The sequence below is a fragment of the Python bivittatus genome, unplaced genomic scaffold (assembly GCF_059951505.1).
Source record: "Python bivittatus isolate LINGU-HERP-01145 unplaced genomic scaffold, Pbiv_v1 ctg000560_np1212, whole genome shotgun sequence".
Lineage (NCBI taxonomy): Eukaryota > Metazoa > Chordata > Lepidosauria > Squamata > Pythonidae > Python > Python bivittatus.
This window is the reverse complement of record NW_028277083.1, coordinates 8,087,880-8,115,845: the sequence shown is the minus strand read 5'-3', so window position 1 is coordinate 8,115,845 and position 27,966 is coordinate 8,087,880. Positions and strand designations below refer to the sequence as shown.

The window sequence follows — 27,966 nt, the reverse complement described above, 5'->3', positions numbered from 1 at the left end:
GGTTTAACAAAACATGGTTGCCATATTGACACCAAATACAGTATTTCTCTCCCATATAATGCATTACTTTTAATATAACATCCTGGTTTCCTCTACCTGCCCAAGCCATGCCTGGTTTCCCACAATATGCTGAATCACAAACCACTCTATCCCCCTTTCACCTGGCCTAGCGTGTTGTCCAACCCCAACCAAACCACCATTCTAGTAACAGTGTCTCAACATTAATTTCCCTGATCCCCAGCCAGATCAGATGGGGAAAACAGCTGGCCAAAAGCAGGCGGGCTTGAACCCGTAGCCTTCTCAGGCTGGAAGCAATGCTCCTCTGAAGATCTGCCTAGCTGACCACCAACAACTGGACCTAGCGTCCAAGGGGGGAGTTCATCGCTTTCTCTCCTACCAGAAGCAACTAGAAGAGCAGCAAAGACCAAACCAAGATCCAGGCTTGTCTTCCCTTGCTGGTTTTGTGGAGTCCTTGAGGTTCTCTGAGCTTGGTTGTTTTCTTGAAGACGTTTCGTTACCCAGCTAGGTAACGTCTGCAAGAAAACAACCAAGCTCAGAGAACCTCAAGGACTCCACAGTTCAACCCTGAGCTACACATATTTGCTTCTTGCTGGTTTTTCTTGTACGTGCTCCCTAGTTCCCTGGCCTCGTCCTCTCTCTCCACTGTGTCCCATTGTTTGGCTTTCCCTTCCCTTCCCTTCCCTTCCCTTCCCTTCCCTTCCCTTCCCTTCCCTTCCCTTCCCTTCCCTTCCCTTCCCTTCCCTTCCCTTCCCTTCCCTGTCTTCCCGCGGGCCCAGGGCATACCGAGCATCTTCCATCTGAGTCTGCGCGCTGCATTCCTGTCACCCTCGCTCTTTCCTCCTTGGGTACCAACACAGAGGAAGGATGCAGTGAGCTCTACGGCACTTGCCAATCTGGCAGCAGCAGGATTAAAAAAAAAAAAAAAAACCCTACCAACAACCGCCACCAGAAGACCAGACCGAGTGACAATCCCGCCTCCCTCCCCACCCTGCATTCTCTTCTCGCTTTTCCTCCGGCTGGGATGGACTAGAAGGAACCCCGTCCCAGGCCAGCCGAAGTCAGAGAAAGCGGGCCCGGGCTGCTTCCAAAAGCATGGAGTTGAAGCAATCCATCTCAGCCAGTTTGGAAGCTGAGAAATCGCTGAGGAGCTACGGGGCGGTGAAGGAGACGGAGTGGAAAACCGAGGGTCTCGGCAAAAGTAAGTGGAACGTCCTTGCTTGTTCCTCCACCCCCCGCCCTTCCAACCAAATAAAATCAGAGATTCGTGCATGCAGGGAAGAAGGATTCTGCTGGTCAGATTTTTGCATTAGCACTTTAAAAGCAAAGAGATTCTGACATTCACAACCCATCGCTCTTCCTCCCTCTACTCTAGTCTTGTCCTGTTGGTTTCCTAGGAACAAAGGGGGGGGGGGTTGTCCCTGTCTTCCTGCATGGCCCAGAAATTTTTGATTCACACATTTGTTCTTGGCACGGGTTGGAGATATGCCTCCTAGCACCCCTAAGGAGAAGGGGGATTAGTCACAGAGGGGTGATTCAGGTGATTGGCAACCATCACGGGTTGGTCTTTGTTTTCCTCTATTCCCCCCCCCCCGGTACTTGGAAGTCCACTTACTGTGGTCTTGCGAAAATCAAACCAGAAGAAATCTGGGGAAGGTTTTGTTCTCTGTGATCCCAGCATCTCATAAGAGGCAAGGGATCTACACCCAGCAGGATCATATTTTGTTTTGATAAATAGGAGGAGAAGTGAAAGGTGGTGGAGAAGAAAGATCTAATGTGCTCTTCCTTATCAGGGAAGGTGCTGGAGGGTGGGGAAAAAACCAGTCCTGTATTTTACAGGACCCTGGGCTGATCTTGGAAGCTAAGATGGATTAGCCTTGGTTTGTACGTGGAGGGGGGATTGCCTGGGAGTTCCAGGGATGTAGTTGGACTTGGAAGTCAAAAAACATCTGGGAAGAAGGCCAGGGCAGTTTACTTCCATAAAACCACCAAGAAAAGTGCATGGTCGCAGTTAACAGAAGTCAAGCTTACCTTGAGGACGTTTTTTTGTTTCCAGACGTGCTGAATCAAAACAGCCTGTGAATACCAAAACTGATCCTTTCTCCTCCTCCCAAGAGTACAGCTCTTAATGTCTTAAACTCCTGAAATGGAAAGGAGGGATCTGAGCAAATGTTTGTTTGAGTCAAAAGTTCATTGCTTGGGACGACGAAGGTTGGCATGCCGTATCCCTCTGCCATTTTCATTGTTCAAACAGCTGCCAGTCATATGGCCACTCTGAAGATGGGGGCTGCTGCTGGGAAAACAAAAAACAAAACTGGGCTAGCAAAAGTTGTGGATAGCATAGATTTGTAGGGAGGCAGTTTAGATGTCATTCCCCCTTCTCTAGGGGTAAGGCAGTGCGTGCATCCTTTAACGCTGAGCTTGACTGATCTCTCCAAAATGCTAAGTGGGTATGGATGAGATTTACTCCAGGTTGATAATGATGGGAAGACAAGGTTCAAACTATAAGCCTACCTGGGAGTAAGTTCCATTAAACTGAATGGACTGCTCTGTACATCATGCTAAGCCATAAGCCATAACTCATAAACCATACTAGCTGGACTCATACAATATATTTTGCCCTATGGCTTGTTTGATTCTGGATTCATGCTTTGCCTTGAACTTAATCTCAGATTATAATCCTATACTAATTTATGTGGAAGGAAGTTCTGTCGGGCCAAGCCAAAATGTGGCTTGCATATTGTGCTGTGGTTTGTAAACCATGGTTTGTGGCAAAGCATAATGCCCAAATTGTCTTTTATTCAATAAACTCTAAGTAAACAAACAATGGCATTGCCTAACATTTAGACTCATCCAGTGGGACGGTTTTCTGAGCACATGTCTATACAATTGCCTTGTAAAGCAATGTGGAAGTAGGAAAGTACCTTAGGACCGACCATGTAGAAGGCCATCAACTCAGCATCTCCACTATCAGAACTAGAGGGCCCCTTGATTCCAGTTGACAGGGACATGTGTGAAAGCACCTACTCTCTTGTACGCTTCCCCAAGGGTTTGGCTAGCTACTGTGTGAACAAGTCAATTCAATTCAGTTCCATGTTCATTTTGATCAAAGACCAGTATACATCAAAACAATCAAGACACTGTTGAAAAGTAGAAGACGAAGGGTAGATATGAAACACACGCTAAAAGGGTAGCATGGCATATTATTACCACTACTGTTCCCAGTATAAACTGTATCTCTGAAGCCAAAAAACACAGTGTTATTTGTCTTAAGTAGTTGACGTTAGTGACATGACGCTAAGATTCTCAGACAAAAATAGGCAGAGAGTAAAATCTCTCTATGTAGATACCTCCTCAGAGTGATTCAAGGGTTAGCTATGGTTGTGTTATATTAAGGAACATGGAGCTAGTCAACTTGGATCTTATTCTGCTGGCAACATAACAGAATTTGGTAACACGCAGGGAGGAATAATCCATTTGATCGGAGTTATGTGAACAGGGTGATGGAATAGATGGTTTGACCAAACAGGATATTTTTTTATATTGATGTACCCAAAGATAAGCAGCTTAGGGATCTCCAGCCATTTTGGATGTCAGTTCTCACCAGGTCGAACCCAGCAGGACGAGTGTCAAGGGACCATTAGCCTTCTACTCCAGAATATCTGGAAGAACCAGCTAGTGTATTGTCCTTTTACAGTTGGTGCTTTATTTCATAAAGTTTCCATAATATATCCTACCAATGCAAAACTGTTTTTTATTTATTGGTCATTTTTAGGGGTTAACGTGCCCATATCCCTACAAAGTTGAGTAAGGTGTTCACATATTCCTGAAATTTGATTTTAACTGGCTAGAGCATGAACAGAACCAAGGATTTCCTTCCTTACTACAGGAGTTAATTTAGTAATTCTAAGCAGATTATATCATTACTCATTCCAGCTCTTCAGAATGGTTAGTAGATGCATTTGACACATCTTTAAGTACTTAAATGAATTGTTCTAGATATCCGACTGGCCCATCAGTTTGTGTTCTTCTATTCCTTTCCCCTAGTGCCTGTGTATGTGTGTGCACATAGACGTACAGACACACATATACCTACATGTAAATATATGTATTTGTCATTGTTAAAGACTGAGGATAGATAACACTTTGTGATTCAGAGTTGACAACAGCTTGTGCCATAAAATCTAGTTTAATCTTTAAAGAAAGCCGCAAAGCAAGACAGAAGACTTGAATCTTTAACAATCATGCAGAAGGTAGAACTTGATATTCAAGGCTAGATGACTTGTCTGATTTTGGCTTAATGTGTTATCTGCCAAACCACAGTTAAGGAAATGGTGGGTTGGTGCAAATGTCCTTTCTATGTTGTTTTAGTAACATGGGAGTAGCGTAACTACCCCCAAAATGATTTTTCTCAATCTTCTATCAGGAGTGTGTGAGTGGGTCAAAAAAGTCAACCATGGGAGACACCCCTGTTCCTACATCTACCAGCCTCGTTAGCGGGAAATCCTGGTCTTTGGGTTTTTGCAATCTGTGTAATTTTTCTTGCTCCATACCTACCCATAGACCTGATCTTGAACGTATGTTCTCCAAGGTGACTGCTCTTGATTTATATACAATTCCATCTCAAGGAAGCCTGCTTTTTCCAAAATTACCCAGTTTTCAACCAGTAAGGATTTGGAAATGAGGAATGCCATTCTTCCAAGGACTTGCAGGATCCTACACTGGGACAGATTGAAAATGGGGGAGCCATTGAAGTCTTTTCTCCCTCCCTTGACATTTAGCTAATGGATGGGCCAACTGCACCGTGGAGTCACAGCACAAGTGGTAATAGCTCCATCTTCACGGGTTTGCTGGGTGTATTGCTCTTTTCTCATGCTCCTGGTGAGGGAAATCACCTTTTTAACATTAGATGCCGGAATAACATGAACGTGGCCAGCCATTCTTGAATATTCTTGGGAACTGGTGATTTAGACAAGCTCAAGCAGCTGCTGCCTGAATAATGGATCACTCCATTTTAAGGTTTTGTGTGTGTGTGTGTGTGTGTGTGTGTGTGTGTGTTTTAACCCTGTTTCAAAAGAGCCATCAGTTTTAATGTGGTCTGAATGATTGCCTGGAGTGGTGGTGGGAGGAGACGTGATCATTTATTATTCCATTCGATTGATTATACCAGTGCCTGGAATCTGCTTAGTCCTTCCATCTTTGACAAAGATGTCTGGAGTCTCTTTACAGCAGTTGTCTTTAATGACAAGCCAGTTGTTAATCTTTATTTTTTTTAAAAGCCTTAAGATAGCTTTGGAGCCCGTGGATCTGCCTCAGTGTTTTGGAATTTTGACACACAGAATAAAAAAGTTGGACAGGATCTTAGAGGTCATTGTCAGCCTTCCCAGGTAGACCAGACAGGAAACACAACCAGACTTTACTTTATTGTAAGGCTACATTAACAGAATCTTGCAAGTCTGAAAGTACAATTCTCCTCCTGTCTCCTTTACAGCCTGAGAAACTAGGGAGGGTCTCTTCTGAGCCTCTTGTCCTGTCCACTATACAGCTGTGGGCTATGCAGTCTCTTATCTGTCCATTCCCTTGGCAGCATCTCCTGGCCCCGTCTCCCAAGGTCTTTCCCACAAACCATTACAGTCATCGAGTCTAGCCCATACTAAGGGCAGGATCTCCAACACAGGACCAGTAGTAGTGTTTCCAGTTGGCTGCTCAGATTCTTCTTAGGCACCTCCAGCAAAGGAGAGGTGACCATCAAGAACCGTGGTGTAACAGTTAATGGTGTGATGGAATGCAGTAGAGAGCCAGGTTCTCAGGAAGGAGGGAGCGCATTCCAGGGGGAGATAAGAGGTGACCTAGTCCAGAGAAGGAGCATGGGAAGAAGAAGAGACTTAATATAGTCACTCCCTAGATTCTCCCAGAGTATATCTATTAGGTTAGCACTAAAGAACTGAACTTGGTTGGATTGTTTCCTTGTTGTTCTTGGGCTTGGCCTGAAAAATGCTTGGGCCCAGTTTAAAGCCCACCCTCAGTCTTGGAAGCCCATTGGGGGGATTTGGGTTCAGCCATGATTTCTTAGACCAACCTGCTTTAGAGGGTGGTGGTTATGGAGATAAAATGGGAGGAAGCAGTGCTATAGGGGTGCTGCCTTGAGCTTCTGGAAGAAAGGTGGGGTATAATTTTGATGCACAGAATGAATAAAACATATTCCTCACAAGATTGATTGATTGATTGATTATGCGCCATCAAGTCAAGGGCCAAGTATCCAGGAAATAAACTTGGCCACCCATGGCTGCCAGTTTATGAACACTCCCACAACATCCACTCAAAATCCAAAATGTTTATCATCCCCAAAAGGGTACACTAGGCATGTTTTAGTCAGAAAAATACCTGAACGGATACGTAATGGGACACTAAAGTAGAGATTAGCTAAGTACATTGATTGATTACGTGCCATCAAGTCATTGTCAACTCATAGCAACCACACAGATAGATTTCCTCCATGATGATCTGTCCTTAACTCGGTCCCTCAGCTTTTTCATTGGTATCCCCATCACCACTGTAACTGAGTCCATCCCCTTTGCTGCTGGTCGTCCTCTCCTTCTCTTTCCTTCCACCTTTCTCAGCAATGAATCTCCCAATTAAATTTTTTTAGCTTGGGGTTGCTGAAAATCCACTCCCCTGCCCCAGTGGGGGGGGGGGGAACTACCCTTAAATTTTTTAAAGAACTTTGTGGAATTGGCAGTGGGGAGGAATGATTCAAGAAACGAGTGGGCAAGACTGTATTTTGCTGGGGTTGCCAGCAGAACCCCCTGTGGATTTCGCATTCTGCCAGAATGTGTATGCATATGGATTTTTTGTGGAGGACAATGTTACATCAGATTCATTTTTGACAGGCCTGTGTTTTGAGAAAGATCACTCTTTTCCTTAAATTATCTAGCTGCCCTCGACATAAGGTATCTGATTTTGTTTTAGTTTTTTTTTTTTAATTTGTCCTGTCTAGCTCACAGCCGTGCACGGGAAGAAGGCTGCAGATTCGTGCACAGAGATCAATTCCTTTCTGGTCCCTGAGGGCAAGTATCTGCCACCCAGTTTCCCTCTGTAAAACACTTTCCTTTTCAAGAAAGAAAGTAATCAGGGGTGAGGTTAAAAAAAGAGGAAAAAGAAAATAATCAGGATATGGTAAAAAAGAAAAAAAAATCATGATGGAGGCCATAATGCTACCATCTTGATTTTTTCTTCACCATACTCTGCAGACACCCTTGAAAATCATGATGCTGCCCGTAAAATATTGTCTTTATGCCCCTGAGCAAATACCTGGGTATATTGTACTCTGAGTTGGTTTGCTCTTAAAAAGTTTTTGGACACTCGAGCTGGGCCATAAATTATGTGGATCCATTGTCAGAGCAATATTCATGATTTCTGACCAGATCTGAAGCAGATCTGGTTTGGCTCTCAAAAGCCCCTGTCAGTCCTTCCAAGTAGATCTGACTAGAAATCGAATGTCATGCAGGTCAGTACTATTTTTATTATAACAAAATCTTGCAAGTCTGAATTCCCTGCCTCTCCCCTTATCTTCATGAGGACTAAGGAGAGTCAAATCTAAGATGCTTTCTCAAATCACATTTCTGCCCCAGACTCAGATTTCTTTTATCCAGCTGTGGTCTTGGTTGCGGCTCTTCCTCCTGTCCCTCAAGGCCATTCCTTCTTCCCTCTGCAGCCCCTTGTCTTCTGTTCAGTACAGTCACCAATTTTTTATTGTTGCAGTTATTACTGGTGCTTTAAAGGGCTTCAGGGCCCCCAATAGAGCTTTACATTTTTATTGCATTTTAAACATTTCATAGTAAAATTTTCTTCCAGCATGTTGCATTTAATAACAGCACAAACACATATGCAAACTATATATAATAGATAATATACCTTACCAGAATAAACAGCAGTTATATAATAGACTATAAAAGAAATAGAAAACCTGAAGTGACATAAGGGGAAAAAAACATAAGCAACTTAGAAAACTAATCAAAAACACTTTACAAAAAGCCCTCCCCCTAAAAACAAACCCAAAGAGAAAAGAACAAAAACTCATTGATGACAATAACAAGCTACTGAGATTTCAAAATTATACTAACATTTGGTGGTCTTTGAAGCCTTATCCAGTTTGGAGGGAAGGTGGCTGAAAGTTCTACTGCTCTGTTCAATTCCATAAGCATCAGAGTCCTGTTTGGTGGAAACCTGGGACACCACAACCTTCTCAGCAGTTGTTCCCCAGTTTTCACAACACACACCAAAGAAAAATAAAGGTGATCCCTCTTCGTTATCTTTTCATTAGCAGACAGAAACCATATCTATCAAGACAGACCTTTGAGATGTAAGCTTGTTCTGGCTGCTGAAGTCATGAGTGTGGGTGAAAAAGGGGAGAAATCTGATAGTCTTGTCTTTATGGTTCATGCACTTCGAAATGTATTTTCAACTGCATTGCTTTTATTTTACATTAGCACCTTGGAGGGCCCTCCGGTAGCACCAGGTGGGGTAGAATCCTTAGAAAGAAATCCATATGCAGCAACCAGCAGTCTTTTTGAGGAATCACAAAAGGTCCATTGCTGCTGAATGATTCTACCTGGGCACAAGCAACTCTACGTTTCTCTAAGTAGAGAAAATAAGAGTGGGTATTAAGACAGCTGGAGGAAGAAGTCAAAAACCAAGAAGAAGAAATATCAGTTGAAGATCCAGCTATCAAGATCAGAATAATCTAAAAACCTAAGCTAAACAAGGATGGATTCCAAAGTTTTGGAGTTCTCTGATTTTGTGCTAGTTGGTAATTCTACTTGGAGGACATAAGGTTGGACAATGGGGGTTTGCTGGCATTATACAATCAAAACAGCCCATCTTCATTTCGGCAAAGCTTATCTTTGCTATAAGTAGAACAGCCTCTAAAGCTGTTTTGCTTCTCAAAAGCAGAACAGGGAGCGCACCAGAATGGCAGGCTCTCTTAACACTAAAGAGAGAGATGCCAACGAAGGAAAGCATTGGGGAAAAATCCCCCAAAGCATGTCAACACACAGAACAGATGACTTTGGGCATGATGAAACAAGACCTTTGATTGTGGAGGCTCATCTGTGGCAGCACTGTGGCATGAATTAATGCTATCACCATATTACAGCCTTTGCTTGTTGTGCATGGCTGCACAATTCAGCCCATAAATGAGCCTACAAAGGCCAGCTGTGACAGAGCATCTGTTTGTTTTTAGTGTTAATTTTACAACCAATTATTAAACTGGGGCTATGGAAAATCTTGGAGCTCTTTGCAAATTACCCAGAGATATACCAGTAGATCTCAAAACAATGTTCTATTTTTACTGGAGAGACTCAGGTAGCTCTGATTGCCTGCATGCTACTTATTCAAGCTTAATGACTCATTGGACTATGCCATTGTTTTTCAAACTTGGCAACTATAAGATGAGTGGACTTCAACTCCCTCTTCTTCATTTTTACCTAAGGCAGAGGTGAGCAAGTTAACATGGGGCAAGGGATGAGGGCTGTGAAGCAAGTCCAGCTGTATCACATCTGTGTATAGTGGGGAAAGGTCCTAATTTATCTGCAGGGCAATTGTTTCAAAGCTTACTCTATAGTTTCCATGTCTGTACCTAAAATCTATGGAAACACTGCTGGGTGAACATTTCCACCACGTTGAAGGGTCAGGTTGAAATGCCATAAATAAATAAGACCAATAAAGTGTAAATGCAACCATGTGTAATGCCTTGTTTGGTAGAAGAAGTGGAGTTTTGCAAAACTCTCTTTCACATCTGTGAAATATCCCCAGGCAAGCATTATATTGAACTGGTGCCTTCATCTGCCTTGGAAGTGTTAAGCACCTGCAGTTAAATGAAAGCAATTAAATCCTGCATAAAATAACCTTAAATAGAGCCAATCAGGTCTGAAATGAAAGCTGCAGTTTTCTTTCTTTTTTAAGAAGACGGCACAGACACCTCAAAAGCATTGCTGGAAAGTGAATTTCTTCATTGTTTAGGAAACAAGGAGATGGGGAAAGGCAAAGGGGCCAAGGAATGCCAAAGAAGCACATCTGGGGATTGCTTACCCAGCCAGCAGTGAATTACGAATGGCTCTTATTTTACATAATTCTAACATACCTAAATACTAAAATACTAGCAAACCTTTCAAGAGACCCATTCAATAAAGCAGGTGGCAAATTCAGATGTTCCTATGGCATCTGTGGTTATGTATTAGATAGGGTGCAGCAGAAATTCAGTGTTTTTTATATATATATATACTGCTATTATTGATTTCCTAAAGTAGCCAGGTTCATTGAAAAGAGGAAAAAGAGAGGAGAGAGCGAATTAGAAGCTAAGGATTAAAAATAGAGAAGGAAGGAAGGAAGGAAGGAAGGAAGGAAGGAAGGAAGGAAGGAAGGAAGGAAGGAAGGAAGGAGGCCTTGAGGTGAAATAAAGGAAAGGAGAAGGTTTTTTTTATATGGTTTAATATAAAATAAAGAAGGCTGATGAGGAGAAGGAAGGAAGGAAAGAAGGAGCCTGGAGATGAAAGAAAGGAAAGGAGAAGATTTCAAAGGAGAGAAAGGGGAAAGGAAAGGACAAGCAATCTCCAGAAGCCGAAAGAGATTCAGGGAATAGAATAATGGGTTAAGGTAGAAAAATAGAATCTTGAAAGCCTGTCCAAGTTTCTCCCTATCCCCAACTTATCAAAATTAATCAAAATCAAGGCTGTTTTGCGTTTCTTTCAAGTGCTTTCCTCTACTTCTATCCCTTCCCCAAGTCCCCTCTTAACAGCTTACTCATTTCTTTCCTATTGCCAAGGTCAGGGTTAAATTCCTTTATAGCACTTGACTTTTAATCCAGATTTAATCCAGATCTCCCTCAGTTGTTATTTCTCTATGGAATCTAATAGTTCTAATGTTTTTGGCATTCACAGACTCATTTCTTGTAAAAGGTGAATTCAGTGGCTATTATTCACTGTTGCATTCCAGTGGTTTTTATGTCTATAGGAAATGCTTTGCTTTTCCCCCATTGGAAAACAAAAACAAGAATTTAGGACTTTAAGGGGATTCCCTTTAATGTTAAGAGAATAGTAAACTTTGTAAGGGCTATAGATTTTTTTCCAGCTTGAACCTGGGTTTTCCTGATCTCAGACTTAATTCCTCCCTAAATTGACTCCTGCATTCCTTTGGATAAATACATATACACACATTTTTTCCCCAAGTATTCCAACACCACCACCACATCAGAATCAAAGTCCCAACCATAACCAGCAATTAATAATTAAGCAATAATTAATAAATAATAAAGCCAGTAAGAACAACACCCCATAACATCTATTAAGGGCAATGGGTGAAACAGCAGAGAAACCATTCATTCCGTGATGAGGTCATACATTTAAAAGATGTTGGCATTTAAGCTATTGTTTCAGAAAAAAAAACAACCCTAAAAAGAGAGCAGGATGTAAGTCTACAATTAAGGGGCTGCCACTGAAAAATTCTTAATTCTTGGTTTTCATTCATCCAACCTGCCTCCACCATCCACAGAGAGAGAGGAGAGACCAGACAAGATTTAATGATCCATTGCTAAAGCTGGAAGTTTTCGCTCATTTGGAACTTGTGTGAACTTTTTTACGCGATCTATTTTTGCAGTTCCTCGCTGGGTTGAGGAGCAAGACTAAAAAATGGCATCAGTATCATGAACATTGGAGGACAGCCGTGTTAATCTATGGCCCTGAAAAATCAGGAGTCTGGTAGCACCCTTTCAGACGTACAAATGCTATTAAAAGGCATCTGTTCATGCAGCTCAGAAAAGCGTATGCTGTTTCATAACATTCGTTAGTTGGGGAAGGGGGTTATTTATTTGATTGATATGGCTGCCCGTTCTAAACAACTCTTTTACAACAACAGTAAAACCAGTAACTCTAAAACAACCACAACCAATCAAAACATAAAACAATCAAAACAGTGAAACGATCAATCAAAAATAAAAACCCTGTGCCTTAATCGTGTTACCAGACTTCTGGTTTTCAGGACCATGGACAGTGTTTCTCAACCTTGGGAACTTTAAGATGTGTGGACTTCAACTCCCAGAATTCCCAGCTGGGAGTTGAAGTCCACACATCTTAAAGTCCCCAAGGTTGAGAGACATTGGTATAGCATCTTCATAGCGTCTTCCAGCCATCACCGAAGTGACATAAAGCTTGTCCTCATTATTGTTATTTTCAGCACAACAATGGTTGACTGACTCTAGAGGATGCTTTAAGTTGCCAGTGGGAGAAATTACTTTAGTAAGTTAAAAATAAAATGTTCAATTATAGCTCAGCTCCTGGTGCCTTCATAGTCACATCCAAGAAAGTTATTAGAAATATTCATGTAGAACCAGATAACTGTTTATTCATTAGGTTATTATATAGTTAATCCATCCAATAACATTTCTATGGGTAGTTTGTATCTCTGACGGTAGGACACAAGTATTCCAGAACAGGCTTGGATTACTTCCAAGTTTTGTCTATTTTTTTTTCTTTTAAATCGATACCATCCTTCAAAACCATGTTTTTAGTTGTGCCCAATTCACTTCTTAAAAATGTGCGGTCTATTTGTGGGTAGAAGATTGGAAGGGAATGGAGGAAAAATCATTTATCTGGGGGCTTGGCAATAGAAGCTTCAACAGTTTTGCAGAAGAAGGGTGGACTATATAACTTGGTGATCGCTGAGTTTCTTCTTTGTCCTTTCTGCTTATTTTATAAGCCATTGTCAAGCCAGCATTTTTCATCTTCCACTATGCTGTAGATCAGTGTTTTTCAACCTTAGCACGTTTAAGATATGTGGACTTCAACTCCCAGAATTCTGGGAATTCATGGCTGGCTGGGGAATTTTGGGAGTTGAAGTCTATGTATCTTAAAGTTAATAAGGTTGAGAAACACTGCTTTAGATGAAAGAAAGGCAACATCTGAGGGTTTGGGCTGGAGATCAACCTCCTAACCTACTGGAGGGCCATCTGGTAGCACGTTCTGTCACCCGACAAAGCAAGGTTTATTTGTTTCAGACCATTTTTCCAGGGTGGATTTGTGGGGGAGGTTTAAAGGTGGGAATAGGAGGCTTTTTTTAGCCTTGTTCAGAGCCTTCTCACTTATCTTTAATTACTTGCTTGTCTAAGAATGTTTCATGCACCCGTCTTTGCAAAATCAGGAAAGAGGATCTCATAACAACATTGACGGAATCTCCATTGGATTGGACACAGTTGTCTGTTAGTGGATATTGTCCAATATACACTAACTGTTCTGAAGCTCATAATCTCTTTGATGTTGCATATAAATGTACATCAAGAAGGACTGGGGATAGTATTATTTGGAGCTCAGCTCTTGGGGAAGGATTTTACTTTGGGGGGTGTATATGTGGGAAGATGGCATTCAAAAGAAAATGAAAACATCATAGCCTTGGACCTTAACCCAGGCTTTTTTTTTTTTCAAAATCAGGCCTTTTTAGTGATAATTTTTGCCAATGTAGTGAAGGATCCTCATGTTTTTTGTAGATGCAGAACTAAAGATCACATAAGCTACTACAGAAATTTATTGTGAAGGGTGCAACTAAGACAGGGTGAGCTGTTTTTTCTGCTACTCTCAGCCTTGGAGTGATGTGTCTGGGATCATACTCCAAAAGTAATAGGTGGAACTGGAAGAACAGCAACAAAATGATTTGCATTTAATTCAAATTAAATGTACCCCAGATGATGATTTTCCAGTCATATATTTCATAATTTGATCCTTCTGTCACATTAAAAAACTCCTTACAATTGGATGACCATGTTTGGAAGAGCTGCCTCCAAGGCTTTCGGTAGTCATATGCAACTCTGAATTTTAAGCTAAACTCTCTGAACAAAGGTTTCTATTTCAGGTTTCAAATCTAGTCTGCTTGAATATATCCAACAGTAGAGAACCAATCAGTTTTAAGAGTAGTTTACTTAATTGGGAAACCACCCATTCCATTCCATTCCATTCCATTCCAGTTTGCCCTGTATTTCACATCACTCTTAAATATATCTTCTTTAGGCTAAATCAGCTTCCCAACCAATACCCTGCAGATAATTTGAATGTCAGCTTTCAGAATCCTTCATTGCTGGCTTAGCAGTCTCTAAGACATCTGGAAGTCACCAAGATGAGGAAGTGTGAGCTGCATGAACCCATTTCTTTCACTAATTCCTCACACAAGTTGGTTTCCCCCTGGAAGTAGCTTGGCAGGGTCTGGCAGATTTGAGACCTGGAGGATCTACTTGCATGGTGATGGTGATGAAGGTGAAGAATAGTATCTGCCTTGTGGTAAAAGACTCACACTTAGTATGAAACAAATCAGAGCCCCAGAATTCAGTCTGAATCCAATAAATGAATATTTTTTTCAAATTCTTCCAAATAAAGATCCCTTGATGTCATCCCAAGTTTTCTTTGTAGTATAATTCAGGGCAGATGGTGTGGCAAGGAATGTCTGCCTCCATGCTCCAGAAGGATTGGATCTGACCTCGTACCATTGTCCATGCTGGCTGGGGATCATGGGATTGCAGTCCAGCATGCCCAAAGGCATCAAGTTGATTACCATAACATCTCTGACAGAACAGCAAGTGAAATGATGGTGCTGCTTCTCCGCAAATGCTGAACATGTATCCATTTATTCCCAGCAGACTGAGAAAGGCTAAATTGGCAATTTTTGCTTTTTCAGTGGGAGAGTGAAAGAAATAAAAGTGTTGTCCTAATGAGCTGTGTAATTAAACACTTAGCAAAGTTGAGTAGCTAAAAATTGACAAAAGCCACAGGAACCCTATGGGAACAGGGCTATGTCCTTGCCTAAGAGGCAAATACTAGAGCCACAATAGACGAGAAGGGCAAAAAAGAAATGTTGAAGCTCCAGTAACATAGATGGAAAATCATTATTTTGTAGAGTACAGGAGAGATGCTCGGATCCAAGAGAAAGCAGAGAGGATGCATCTGACTGAGGATGCATTTCTTTGTATCTTTCCATTTAATCTTTGGATGATGGCAGAATTGGTAGTGTCATCTTACAGTAAAGTAGAATTAGCTACTCATCTGGTTGTGTTTCCTGTCTGGTCTGCCTCGTAAGGCTGACATCAACCTTCCAAGTCTGAAAGTCCTGCTCTCCCCACATCTCATTTACAGCCCAAAACTAGGGAGGGTCTCTTCTGAGCCTCTTGCCTCACCCACATTCCTGCTGCAGGCTAAGCTGCCTTTTCTCTGACTCTTCTATTGGTTGCGTCTCGTTGCCCGGTCTCCCAAGGTCGTTCCCACATACCGTTACAAAGGGTGAACTGGGGTAGAAGAGCAAATTCTAAAGAAAATTAGTGGGGTGCTTGACTAAAGGAAATAAACCAGCAAGCTGGCTTTTGGAGAAAGTTGAGGTCAAGATTTGAGAACCTGCCATGTCATTGGCATAAGAAGAAGCTGGAAGATCAAGGCAATGCAAGACAAGCAACCTAGGAGCTCAGTGTAGGTACACGTTGGGCCCAGCCCAAGAATGACAACAAAGCAGTCCAGTCCAGTATAGTTCCTTTATTAACTTGCACCTAATAGACAGAATCTTGCCAGACTAAACCTATGCTAAAGCAACTAGTGGATATACCCTGTGAGACTCTAGGGAGGGGCTATTCTCAGCTTCTTAGCCTTCCCACAGTCCTGCTGTGGGCTGAGAAAGTGCTTGCCCTGAAACCTCTCCTGGGATGCTCCCCCTCCCTCCTGATAACCTTGATCCTCCATTCCAGTATCCTCCTCGCCCATGCCTTCCATTACAGTACAGTTCCAATCACTAGCAACATTCAGCAGAAGAGTCTTAAAGCCTAAACTATGAGAATCCTGCCCAAGGCTCATGGGTAAATGATCTATAGCGTTTTTGAGAAGCTCTTTACACTTAAGGAGGACTTAGCTCTGTAGTGGATGGCTGTTTAGGTTAGCACCCTCCGATGATGATGCCTTCTAGGACTAAGGCAGAGCAGAGGAACTGGTGGCCTGCTACGTCATGTGATGTATAATTTCCAGACGTCTCAGCCAGCATGGCTAATGGAAAAGAATACTGAGAGTTGTAGCATGGCAATGTGTATCCATGGATTTAAGGATGGCTCACCATCCCCTCTATCACATTCTTCACTCCCAAGAATCCTTCTAGAACATCTTTTGAAGATAGATCTGGGAGAGAGAAATCTCCTTGGTCTCTTTTAGTCTACATCTGAAGGACTCTTGGTTCTAAGGCTCAATTCTCTTCTTCTGAAGAGGAATCGGTTATGGTAAGGAGGTTTGGAGCTGTAAAAATACAGACAACCATCAGATGGCAACATAGAGAATTCTAACTCTTTGTTGACTTCTAGTGGTTGTCCACGTTTTCACAGTCCAGTTGTGGTCGTCTTGGGTTTATAATATCCCCATCAAGGTAAAAATGGGAATAATAATTTTCCCAGGCCGAGAAGAAAGGTCTATGAAAAATAGATAAAGCATTAGGTAGTGGAATAATTGCAGGCACGTGCCATTGCATCAGTTAGGAGAATTCTGATCTGCAGGATAAGGTTGCTAGAATATATTAAATACATATGAACCAAATTCCATCATCTTAAGTAGTCAGTGATAAAAGTCCTATGACAGGCAGAGAAGCGAGCAAACAACAAGCTGCTTTATTGCTTCCCTTTAATAACTGCCAGCTGAATTTCACATTCTTGAGCCAACACAGAATATATTTCATAGCACAGAGTGGGGGATGGTTTGCCCAGTTACAGCTATGGATTGCAAGGCCAAATTATCCAATGCAGCTGGATGGACAGATTGACTGGATTCTCACACACTTGGAGACCTGGTTTACGCTTTACTGAAGAAAGCAGGATTGGTTGGGTGAACAAAACAGATGTATGTATCAGATGGGTAGGCTTCAACTCCCAGAGTTCTCCAGACCATTGCTGAGAACTCTAGGAATTGATGTCCACACATCTGAAGAACATTCAGGTTAGGGAAGACAGCCATTATCCATGGTTTACAAATACATGGAAAGAGAATCTCTACATTTAGAGGCAGTATATCTCAAAATACAAGTTGATGGGGGACAAACAGAAGCAAAGGCCCATTTTCCTCCTCCTCCTCCTCCTCCTCCTCCTCCCCATATGCTGTTTGTGGGCATCTTGAAGGTATTTGGCTACCCATTATGGGAAACAAGAATGCTAAACTGGATAGACCTCTGCTGGGGTTAGTTTTTGTTAGCTCTTTAGTCAGTTATGTTGACTGAACAGAGCCTCCATGTTTATATACAGTATACCATAGAATACTGGTTGCTGGGAATAAAGGCTCTACTCTTTCCATATCTCATTCCTGTTTGATTTTCCTGTTGGCATCTGCTTAGCTACTGTGAGAATCAGGATGTTGAATTCAGTGAAATATTGATCTGAACCAGTTGGGCTCTTTGTATGGTATCTTTTCCACATCTTCAACCCCATATTACAAGAAGCAAGAAGAAATGTTGTGGATTGCAACTCCCAGAAGTCTCATCACCAATGAGACTTTTTAAGGCAACTGAAGGGAGGGAGATTCTTAATGCCACAGGGCATGGTCAGATTTAATTAATTTTAATTCAATTTCACTTTAAATAAATTTAACTCAATGGTTGATTTTATCTTTTGCCCCTTCCACTTCTACATCCTGGACTGTACCACTTCTTCAGATGTCTCTCCCTTGCCTTCTCCCCCACCCACATGCCACCCTCTAAGCTTTTGTGCAAATATGATGATTTTCAATTCCACCAACTGTGTTATTTTCTTTTCTGTGTACTTCAGTACCCCATGACAGCAATTATAGCTGACCCTGAAGGTCTTTGATTTAATGTAATCTGTGTCCCCAAATACATACTCTCTTGGGCTCCAGGAGTGAAGAAAATGGTGCCAAGAGCTGTTTTAAATGAGCTATTGAATAATTAACATTTTCAGAGAAGCTGGTTCTTATTTGCAATGGGAATATTTACCTGACTGATTCATGCACTCCACTCAGCTATGGTTTATTTATTTACTTGCAGTTTATGGAATAAACCACAATTGGTTGGGTTCACACAACTCATTAAGCATCTTCATGAACATCTGGAGCTTTGCAATGGCACAAAACTTTAAATTTTGTGTAGTTTGATTTTAATTTTAGCATTTTTTTTAACTTACTGTATTTAGGAACTGATTTATGTTTTTATTTATTAACTCTGAAAACTACCAGGAGTTTGTATGCTTTGGCAGTATATCTGAATTCTTGGAAATAAATGCATTAAACAAATAAGCTCTGGGCTATGATTTACACACTACACAGAGTGAAAGCCAGCTAAATCCCACAGTGACCTAGCATGTGATGTGAAGCAAGTCTAACAGAGATTTTCATGGTAAGAACAAGGGTATGATGAGGCTCTCATATCATCTACAAAGCTTGAGATGACCACTAGATTGCTGCAAGGTATCAGACTTTTCGGCCTCTCACTACTGCCATCTAGTGCTCATCTATCTTTTTACAGTTGTAGTGGTGTGTGGGAATGACCTTGGGAGACAGGTGGAAGAGTCACAGACTAGACAATGGTTAGATAAGAGGCAGCTGAGTCTGCAGAAGGAATGTGGGAGTGGCAAATGTCTCAGAAGGGACCCTCCCTAGTTTCTTGGACTGTAAAGGTGATGGGAAGAGATGTACTTTCAGACTTGCAAGATTCTGTTAATGTAACCTTATAATAAAGTTTGTCAGGCCTAGCCCAAGGAACGCCAGGAGACCATGTAGATTCAGTTCAGCAATGTTTATTAGCTACAACCTCTAGCAAGAATCTTCCCAGACTGAAACCTCAGTTCCCAAAGTCAGCCAGTCAAAACAGAGTGAATTCCTCAGGGAGGTGCCAGCCTCCTCCTCTTATCTCTTCCTCGCCCCTCAGGAGACAAAAGAGCACGTTTCCCTCCCTGAGTCTGGCGTTCATAATTCCATTCCATCACAAGTTAGAGCTAGTACTTCTGGGTGGGCTTCTTGTCTGGACTACCTTGTAAGGATGACAACAGCTGAGATCTGGTAGCCCTAGCATATGAGTGAATGCATGTGGAGTTAGAATGAAGAGATAACTAGAAATCTGGTGAAACAAATTACCCTATGTGTAGAGAACCACAGATATGACCTTGGAGAAGGAATGCAGCAATGAGCAAAGCATGAATTAAGTCCAAGAAGGGAAGAAGGCATGAGAAAGAAACTCAAGATTCTCCTGCCTTGACTCTCTTTGGTATAAGAAGAAGGAAGGGACAGCAATGTCAGGCTTTCAAGACTGAAGTTGGCCAGGTCAGGAAACAGACATTGCAAGGATTACAGGAATCCTACTTTGTTTGTAGGGTATAATAACAGAATATTGAAAGCCAGAAGCAAGGTGAGTTTCTTTCCCACCTCTTCTACTTTCCCATGACTGCAATGTCATTTTTCACTCGACTGCTCATCCATTCCTTCACCAAGGATATCTCCACTTTCTTTTATAGAGGTAGACACAGTGTGCTATGCCAGCAGCAGATTAACCACATTGGCTGTGTTTACCCAACATAACAGGCTGATTAGTTTGTATCGTGGGAACCCAGCCATTGGTGTAACATGTATGAATCCAGCCAGCATGTGAAACTATCATCTGGTTGATTGGTAGGCATGAAGCACATGATGTGAACCAACCATAGTTTCTTAACCTGGGTTCAGAGTTAGGCAAGTTGTGCGAACCCAAAATTTCTGTCTCAGTATAATGTCCATCCATATAACAGTGTAAAATCTATTCATATAGCAGAGAATTAGAGATGCTTTGGAACCCTCCACATTTTTGATATATGACATTATTGGAGCTAAACAGATGGTGCCATTGAGCCATTTATAGCTCACCATAGCTATAAAATTTCACAATTATTTACAATAATTCTTGTAACATTTGAGAACATCAGTGCAAAGACAGAACTACTTCTATCTTCTTCTTCTTCTTCTTCTTCTTCTTCTTCTTCTTCTTCTTCTTCTTCTTATTCTTCTTCTTCTTCTTCTTCTTCTTCTTCTTCTTCTCCTCCTCCTCCTCCTCCTCCTCCTCCTCCTCCTCCTCCTCCTCCTGGTATATTCTGTGATGGAAGTGCTTTTTTCATTACCTGAGACTTGGGGTAAATTGCCACACCTCCACTACACAATCCCTCTTATTTTATGCAATAGCTTTAATTTAATGATTTTGTGTTTCTTTTTTCATTGTGTCCATTATTTTAACATTACTCCCAGGCATCAATAGAAGGTGTCAAGATATCCCCCATTCATTTTCTCCAGACAATTCCCAAAATGTCCAGCTAAATAATGCACTGAATTATGTTTATTGCCATTAATTGATTTTTTTTCATGGAGGATCCAGGTAGAAGGACCACACTATTTGCATGCAAGAAGGCTCTGGATCCTTTGTCTCAAACATCCTGAGTTCCAAGCGACCTTGGGAGCAAAGTAAAAAGAAGTCTCTAGTTGATCACTGTGTCTTTATTTTGTATTCAATGGCCAAATAGCAGCTGAAATGTATGTGTTTTTGTGGGAAGTATGTGTGTGTTCCTGTGTAGATCTGGGTTTCCAAGGGATGCTCAAGAAAAGGAGGGAAGAGATTATATAACTCTTTATTTCTGGGATATTCTCAAAACATCAGACAAGTATCTCTTGTCTGTTATCTGGTGGTTATCCAAATGTTAGAAATGCAAATATGGTAGTCTTAGAGGAAAACCCATGTTACTCAGCACCTTTGGGGAAGCCCTGAAGCCCTTCCAGGATAAGCAAGGCAGTTTAGCCCATTTTCAGAGGGATTCAAAGGGGGAATTTTAAAGGTCAAAATGGGCACCTTTGCAAAAGCTGTTGGCATCCATTTTGCCCTTAAGAAGAACATCCAATCAATCAGGCAGATGTTCTCCATCTTGGGCAAAATGGATGTTTCAAGTCATCCTTCCACTTCTGAAAATCCCCCAACTGCTCCCAAAGGGGATTATTGTTTTTGGCCTGTCTGTTTCAGTGCCATGATGTCACTGGTATTGTTGCCTGTGATTCTCAGAGACCAAATCATCATTTTGTTGATTTGTTTTCTGCAGACCTGGGCTGTAGAAAAGTTGCCCATTTCTAACTGATTATGCCCAGAAATCTGTTCAAGGGAGGGAAACAGAGAACCTGAGTGATGGATGGAGCATGGAATGAAATAGACATGGTTGGCTGGTTGGTTTTCTCTTCGTTGAAAGACCAGTTTTAGCTCTTTATGTCAAACTCTCTCCTTTTCTATCTGCCCTAAATCTGTGCAGATCAACTCAACATCATTTCAATGGCAGAAACAACCATGATGCCCGAGGAAATAGAGATGGAAATGGCAAAGATCCAAAGACTTCGAGAAGTCTTGGTCAGAAGAGAGTCAGAACTGAGATTTATGTAAGTGAGAGTGACTTTCGTGGGAAATCAGGATTCAAATGGGACATGGAATGCTAGAGTTGGAAGGGGCTGTTGAAGAGATGAAGTCCAACCCCCTTGAAAAAAATTTGTCCAGCTTCTGCTTGGATACTCCAGCAAAGGAGAGTCCAATCTTTCTCTTGGTCATTAGTTTCTCTTTGAACTGCTTTTACTCCTAGGAACTTTTTCCTAACATTCAACCTGAATCTGCTTTAATTTAAGACATTATTCTGCATCTTGCTCTCTGGAATAATGGAGAACAGTTTGTGGCCTTCTTCCAAATGGCATTGCTTCAGGATTGAAAGGAGATTTAACTTCTACTCAATCATCTTTTCTCAAAGTGCATGGTAGCATTTCCCTCAATCTTTCTACATACGACTTAATTTCTAGTTCCTCAATCATCCTGGTTGCTCTTCTTTGCACCTGTCCCAATTTCTCTGATTTATTATTAAAATGTGGGGCCCAGCACTGGACAAAATATTCAAGACTCATGCTCATCTTGAAGGCTAGTAGGGCAGAGGATCGAGAACATAGCGCTTCGATATGCTAATTTTATTGCAGATACTTGAACAACCATCATTCTCAACAGTGAGATGGGTGGTGACAAATCTGAAATATATATAAATAAATAAATAAATAAATAAATAAATAAATAAATAAAGCAGAATATCGGCAATTGCCAACTACAGTATAAGCCTCGGGCCATATATAAAGAGTGGTCCCCAGGTTCAAATCTCCTGTTTCTTTTTCCAGCCAGTAGATTAGGATTGGTGAAAGGAACTGAGGTGAGAATGGAGCTATGAGTCCATGGTCACTGTTAAAATTACAATTTTCTCTTTAGAAGAAAACACATAGGGTCAGTTGGGCTAACGAGCCTAGGGGGCACCCAAGTGAGATGTCTGCAGGCATTTTGCTTTTTCATTTTTTATTTAAGTTTAGTTTAGTTTAATTTAACCCTGCCTTTTCTTCAGGAGCTTAAGGTGGCATTAAAAAGCTCCCTTCTCCCATTCCCCACCAACAACACCTCTATGAAGTCATTTTGGCTGAGAGAGAGTAACCAACCCAAAATCCCTCAGATTTTCTGTGGTTGGGTGGGGGGGAGGCTTGAACCTGGACCCAGAGCTAGTCCAACACTTTAATTAATACTGGGCCCCATGCCCATCGTTGTACCAGGGTGTGGCTGCAATGTATGTGGCTGTGTTGCCTTGAATCTTGTGCCAATTTTGCTGGAGGACTTTTCTCCCTCCATGGCCCACAGATTGGACCAACTGATCCTCCAGAAAAGTGGCTTCTTGTACCTTTGAGGTTGTGGATGAAATGATCAGAACTTCCATTCTAGAGTTTTTGGGTGCTTCTCTGGCTTGCAAGCTTGCCAGCTCCACTGTTAAAAAAATGCCAGCATGCAGGAACAGCTGGGAACGATGGCCAGGAAGGAAACAGAGAGATGACAATTCTGGTGCTATGTTAATCCTGCCTGCTGTTTTGTCACCCAATGTGATACAGACCTTATGAGTCAGAGGTGTCTCCTTGCCCTTGAAGCATGCTTCCTTTGACATTTCATATATCAAACATGGCAAGAATTTGCAATTGTTCTTCTTCTTTTTTTTTTAAAGAACTTTATTAAATTTCAGTAAAGAATAAAAAGACAAGAAGGAAAAAGAAAATAGCAGAAGAAAAAAATACCGACAAAACAAAAAAAGAAAGTAATTTCTGAATTTCTTTGGTACAGGTATAGATATAAAATGCATTCACCTCTTACTCTGGTATTTAAAAGACTACAATATACATCAACAAATAATATAAAACAGATTAATACAAAGTCTTTCTCTAGTTATAGAATAAATCAGTCATCAAACCCCAAAATCAATATTTCATTTTTTGGAGTTTCAAGTTAAAAGTCCAAGAGTGGTTTCCAAATAGAAACAAGGCTAGGCAATGTCTTTTCTTTGATCAAAATAGTCAATTTTGCCTTCTCTGCCAGCTCCATTAGTTTCAATATCCATTCTTCTGCTGTTGGTATTTGTAAATCTTTCCATTTTTGCACATGGATTTGCAATGATTCTTCCTGACTTCCAGGAAAAGGCACGCCCAACCTTCTGCCCATCATTCTTTGTTCATCGATTTCCATGATCCTTGGGTTGTTTGTTTCATGTACCCCAGCATTTACACCTGCTGCTTGGCTCCAAGCATCCCTTTGTTGGATGTCATAAAGAAAAGGACAAACTGACAGGTGTCAGTCTGGGATGTTTTAATTTGCACTGAGCATAGGATTGGACTGGATCACCTCAATTCTATGATGCTACGTAAAGGTGCCATGAAGCCCAATTCATTTTTTTTTCTTCTTTCCTCCATTTCTTAGGATGGACGACATCCAGTTGTGCAAAGACATTATGAACCTTAAGAAAGAGTTGCAGAATTTAGTAGCCATCCCAGGTAATTGCTTTGTGGAAATGACTCAGTTGTGTGCCGGAACAAGTGGAAGACACTCCAAAGTGATTGAAGAGTCCCCGAATTGTATTTTGTCTAAGGAAATTCCCATTAAGCAATTTGTGAACATGAAATCTCTCTCTCTCTCTCTCTCTCTCTCTCTCTTAAAAAAATAAGAACAGAGTCCCTGGAAAACTTAAAAACACTTTCTCTGCCATTTTGTTGTGGCTCTCATGTGCCTTGAACTGCAAAACAAAACTTCCTTATTGGCTGTTCAGTGAGTGAAGAGTCAGGTTTTGTAGAGCTAGTAGATAGGCCATCCCCTGTACTTGCCTTATGCAACAGCAACTCAAGTTTGCCATAAAACGAGCAAACGTGGAAGAAACGGCACAGCATCGTCTTCCAAAAGTCTTTTCTTTCTCTTTCCTGAACAGAAAAAGACAAGACTAAGCTGCAGAATCAAAGAGAGGATGAGTTGATCCAGAAAATCCATAAATTAGTGCAGAAAAGAGACTTTCTCGTTGATGACGCAGAAGTGGAGAGATTGAGGTAAGAGAAATTAAGATGAAGAACCTTCAAGCTGAGCTCAACTCTTGATGACTTCATGGTCTTATTCATGTAGCTTTCTTGGCAACAGTATGGAAGTGATTTGCCATTGCCTTCTTCTGGGACTTGTTAAAAAAAACCTTATTCCACTCAATAGTCCTATCCCAGTACTAACCCAGTCCAAACCTAATTAACATTTTTCATGGTCAATTACATGGCTGCCACAGCTTTTCCTAACTTGACTCCATCCACATGTTGGGATGATAACTCCCAGAGTTCACAAGTAATCCAAAATTCTTACCTATTCCTAACATGAACACAATTTCTCATCTTCTCCCTATAATTCTGTGTTGGTTTCATAAAAGCTATTCATTTATCAATTTCTATCTTTTCTTGACAGAATTTTCTTGATGCTTGCTAGAATTTTCCAGTTTCTTTTCCACAAGTTCATTGGTTGCACAATTTGAATTAAAAAAAGAAAGCAAAACAAAATCTTTTCTAACTTCTAACAGTGTGCTATTTTGCTTTAAACAGAGAGAAGGAAGAAGACAAGGACATGGCTGATTTCCTACGGATTAAGTTGAAACCTTTGGATAATGTTGTACAGTCTCCAACCAGTAAGTTTGCATGCACTTTTCCCAAATTATTTTAAAACAAAGGTTTGCTTCATATAGAATAATGAACCAAAATGTGGTTTTCTTGCTTATGACTTCCTACATTGTGGAAAGCCAAGCAATAAGGTATATAAACCCTGATTTATGGCCAATTGTAGCTGTTTCCATAAGCCAGAAAAGCAAACTATGGCTTAGCATATTATGGGAACATATAATTCAAGTGGTTTCAATCTCAGCCCGTAAGAACTCTGTTAATCCAGAACTTGGTTACAATTACATCTCTGTGATGACTCCTACTGCTTGCCCCAACGTAGAGCTTATGCTTTGCATACTGACATTCTTAGGTTCAATATCTAAATGATCCAACTAACTGAATTTTTATTTTATTTTATTTGTGTGACTTCAAGTCAGTCTTGACTCCTGGTGGCTGCCTGGACACATCACTTCCATTTTTTTTCACAAGATTTTCAGAAGTGGCTTGTCCTGGCCTTCTTCCTAGGGTTGAGAGAGAGTGACTGGCTCAAAGTCACCCAACTGGCTTTGTGTCCAAGGTGGGACTAGAACTCACCGTCTCCCAGTTTCTAGTGTGACACTCTACACCAAACTGCATTCAATTCGATCGACTTATGATTAAACATTTCTAGCAGACTTTTTCCACTGGGCTATTGACCAGGGGTTGGGACTACAATTCTGATCCTCCAGGCCAGCATACAGAGCAGATGGGCTCTTGCGAGCTGACATTGTCTACATCAGGAGCATTTAGTTTGTGAAGGAAAGCATGGGAAAAAGATTACAGCTACACCCACATGGGCTGGGATAACACATTTCACTAAGCCCTGGCTTCTTTAACCATAGTTCCTTGAATAATCCCAGTCATCTTATTTGCATCATCTGCTCAGTCGTGATCTATAAATGACAACAGCTGGATTCACCAATGATCTATGGTGGTTTGAGTTAGGGCAGTGAATGCAAGCAGAAACCCGAGTCTGACAATAAATGATGCTCTCTGTTCTGACCTTGGCAGGGGTACCTACAGAGAAGAAAGCTGAGCCTCCACCAGTTCCTCCCAACAAGCCCACTATTGCCAAAACCAGCACTGCTCTCATTAAGGATTGCTGTGGGATGACCCAGTGCGCCATCATGTAGCCCAGCATCTCTCTCGGGCACGCCTTCTGCTCGACCCACTTCCCTGTTGGCCAAAAAACTGGTGGGCGAGGGAACCAGGACGTAAAGCATCCAGATATTCTTGATCGTTGAATCCCCTGTTGTATTTCTTACAGTAACTAGTGTGCCCAATGTGCTACTTGGTGACTCCTTCATGTTGCATGGACCTCAGCGAGCATGCCTAGGGTAAGACGAGGAGTAGAAGTAACTGTAACCAGAACGCAGAGAAGCCCTGTGAAGCGTAGGCATAGACTGGGGGATGGCTTATGGGTTGCAGGTAACATCAAGGGCCATTTGTATGTCTACAGCTGCGTTCACACCACATGGTGTTAATCTGGGTTCTGGAATAACTCATTTTCTGGTTTTGCACAGGATGCTAAGTCATCTCCATAAGGGGGGAAAATAACCAAGATGAATACTGACTTAAGCTTAGCATACTGTGTGAATGTATCTGCTAAGTCTTTACCTGGCCTGGTGAAAAATTGTGTGAATCCAGCTTATATGTAAAATTTGCATATGGGTAGGATAAATTCCCAGCCCAATGCCAGCTCTGAACTAGAAACCATACCAAATAAGATGTAGCAGTTTTAATTGTCTGTTGTATACAGGATACATCCCACACCTTCTTCCTTTAACAGGCGACATTTGATTGGTGGGCGAACGGAGGCAAACACCATCCAAGTGGCTGGGTGGCTCCTTTTCACAATGACATATGTGTTAATAAAATGCTAAATAGCATAGCTAATAGCCTACAAGAAGCTGATGACAAATAATCTGTTCTGTTGTGGTTTGCAGTGGCTTCCTATATGATCCACAAGACTGCTCTTGTGTGAAGAACAATAAGTTGTGTTTTTTTTTAAACATAGTTAATTTAGTGACTTCAGTGGTCCATTAATTGTTCTGAACAATTCATTACATGCAGAGCTGCAACTGAGGAGACACAATTGCCCATGTGTTTAAATGTAGAGGTGTAAACTGCGGGCGGAAGACCACTCAGAAGGAAGGAACAAGGAGCAGATGATTGGTCACTCGTTCTTTGTCCCAAGAATCTCCAGTAGTATATTTTGGATTTCTCTAATTTTATCTTGCCCCAAAATCTAGCCTAGGCTGAGCATTAGGAAAATTACCCAAGTAATACCAAGATTCATGGTGAGACAGAACCTTGAATACACAGCTTCTCAGGCTACGTCAGATATCGCCATGTTGTTCTTGACCCAAACCACCTTTCTCCAACATGGTATCTTCCAGATCTGTTGAACCTCTGGGAGATGCATCTGGTAGAGGTTAGGTTGGAGGCAGATCAACCTAATCCATTTAACTGAGCAGTCTATTTGCTCAAAATCACGTTCAAAACAGGAGAACCTGACTACATACAATACTGTGAAAAGTTGCTTCTGAAAATGTGGATCTTGGTGATTCAAATACATGGAAGGAAGATGTTCTACACCCACTAGGACAGAGATCAGGAGCTTGTAGAATTGAAACACTTTTTGGAATTTGACACCATTTATACAGCCCGAGCCATTGGGGTCCTGTAGTTCTTCCACTTTCCAAAACAAAAAGTTCATGCTATTGACCAATGTAAAGTTTTAAGTGTCAATGTATCTTTTGGCTTGAGAGATCTCAAAAAGATCAATCGTAGGAATACCAATTGCTCATATTTTACACGTGTGGGGCCCCTGTTATGCAGATATAAATCTACCTTTTAAATACATATATTCACTGGAAAAAAACGGAGAGAG

At 41.4% G+C, this 27,966-nt stretch overlaps 1 protein-coding gene across 1 annotated transcript; it reads left to right on the top strand.

Moving 5' to 3' along the window:
• The first annotated feature begins 834 nt into the window (after positions 1–834).
• On the top strand, positions 835–26,873 carry BMERB1 (bMERB domain containing 1). The gene is made up of 6 exons (XM_007421997.3): positions 835–1,219; positions 21,332–21,455; positions 23,833–23,906; positions 24,335–24,449; positions 24,981–25,063; positions 26,085–26,873. Exons 1-6 carry the CDS (start codon positions 1,114–1,116, stop codon positions 26,204–26,206), a joined length of 624 nt encoding a protein of 207 aa, XP_007422059.1. The 5' UTR covers positions 835–1,113; the 3' UTR covers positions 26,207–26,873.
• The last annotated feature ends 1,093 nt before the right edge of the window (positions 26,874–27,966 follow it).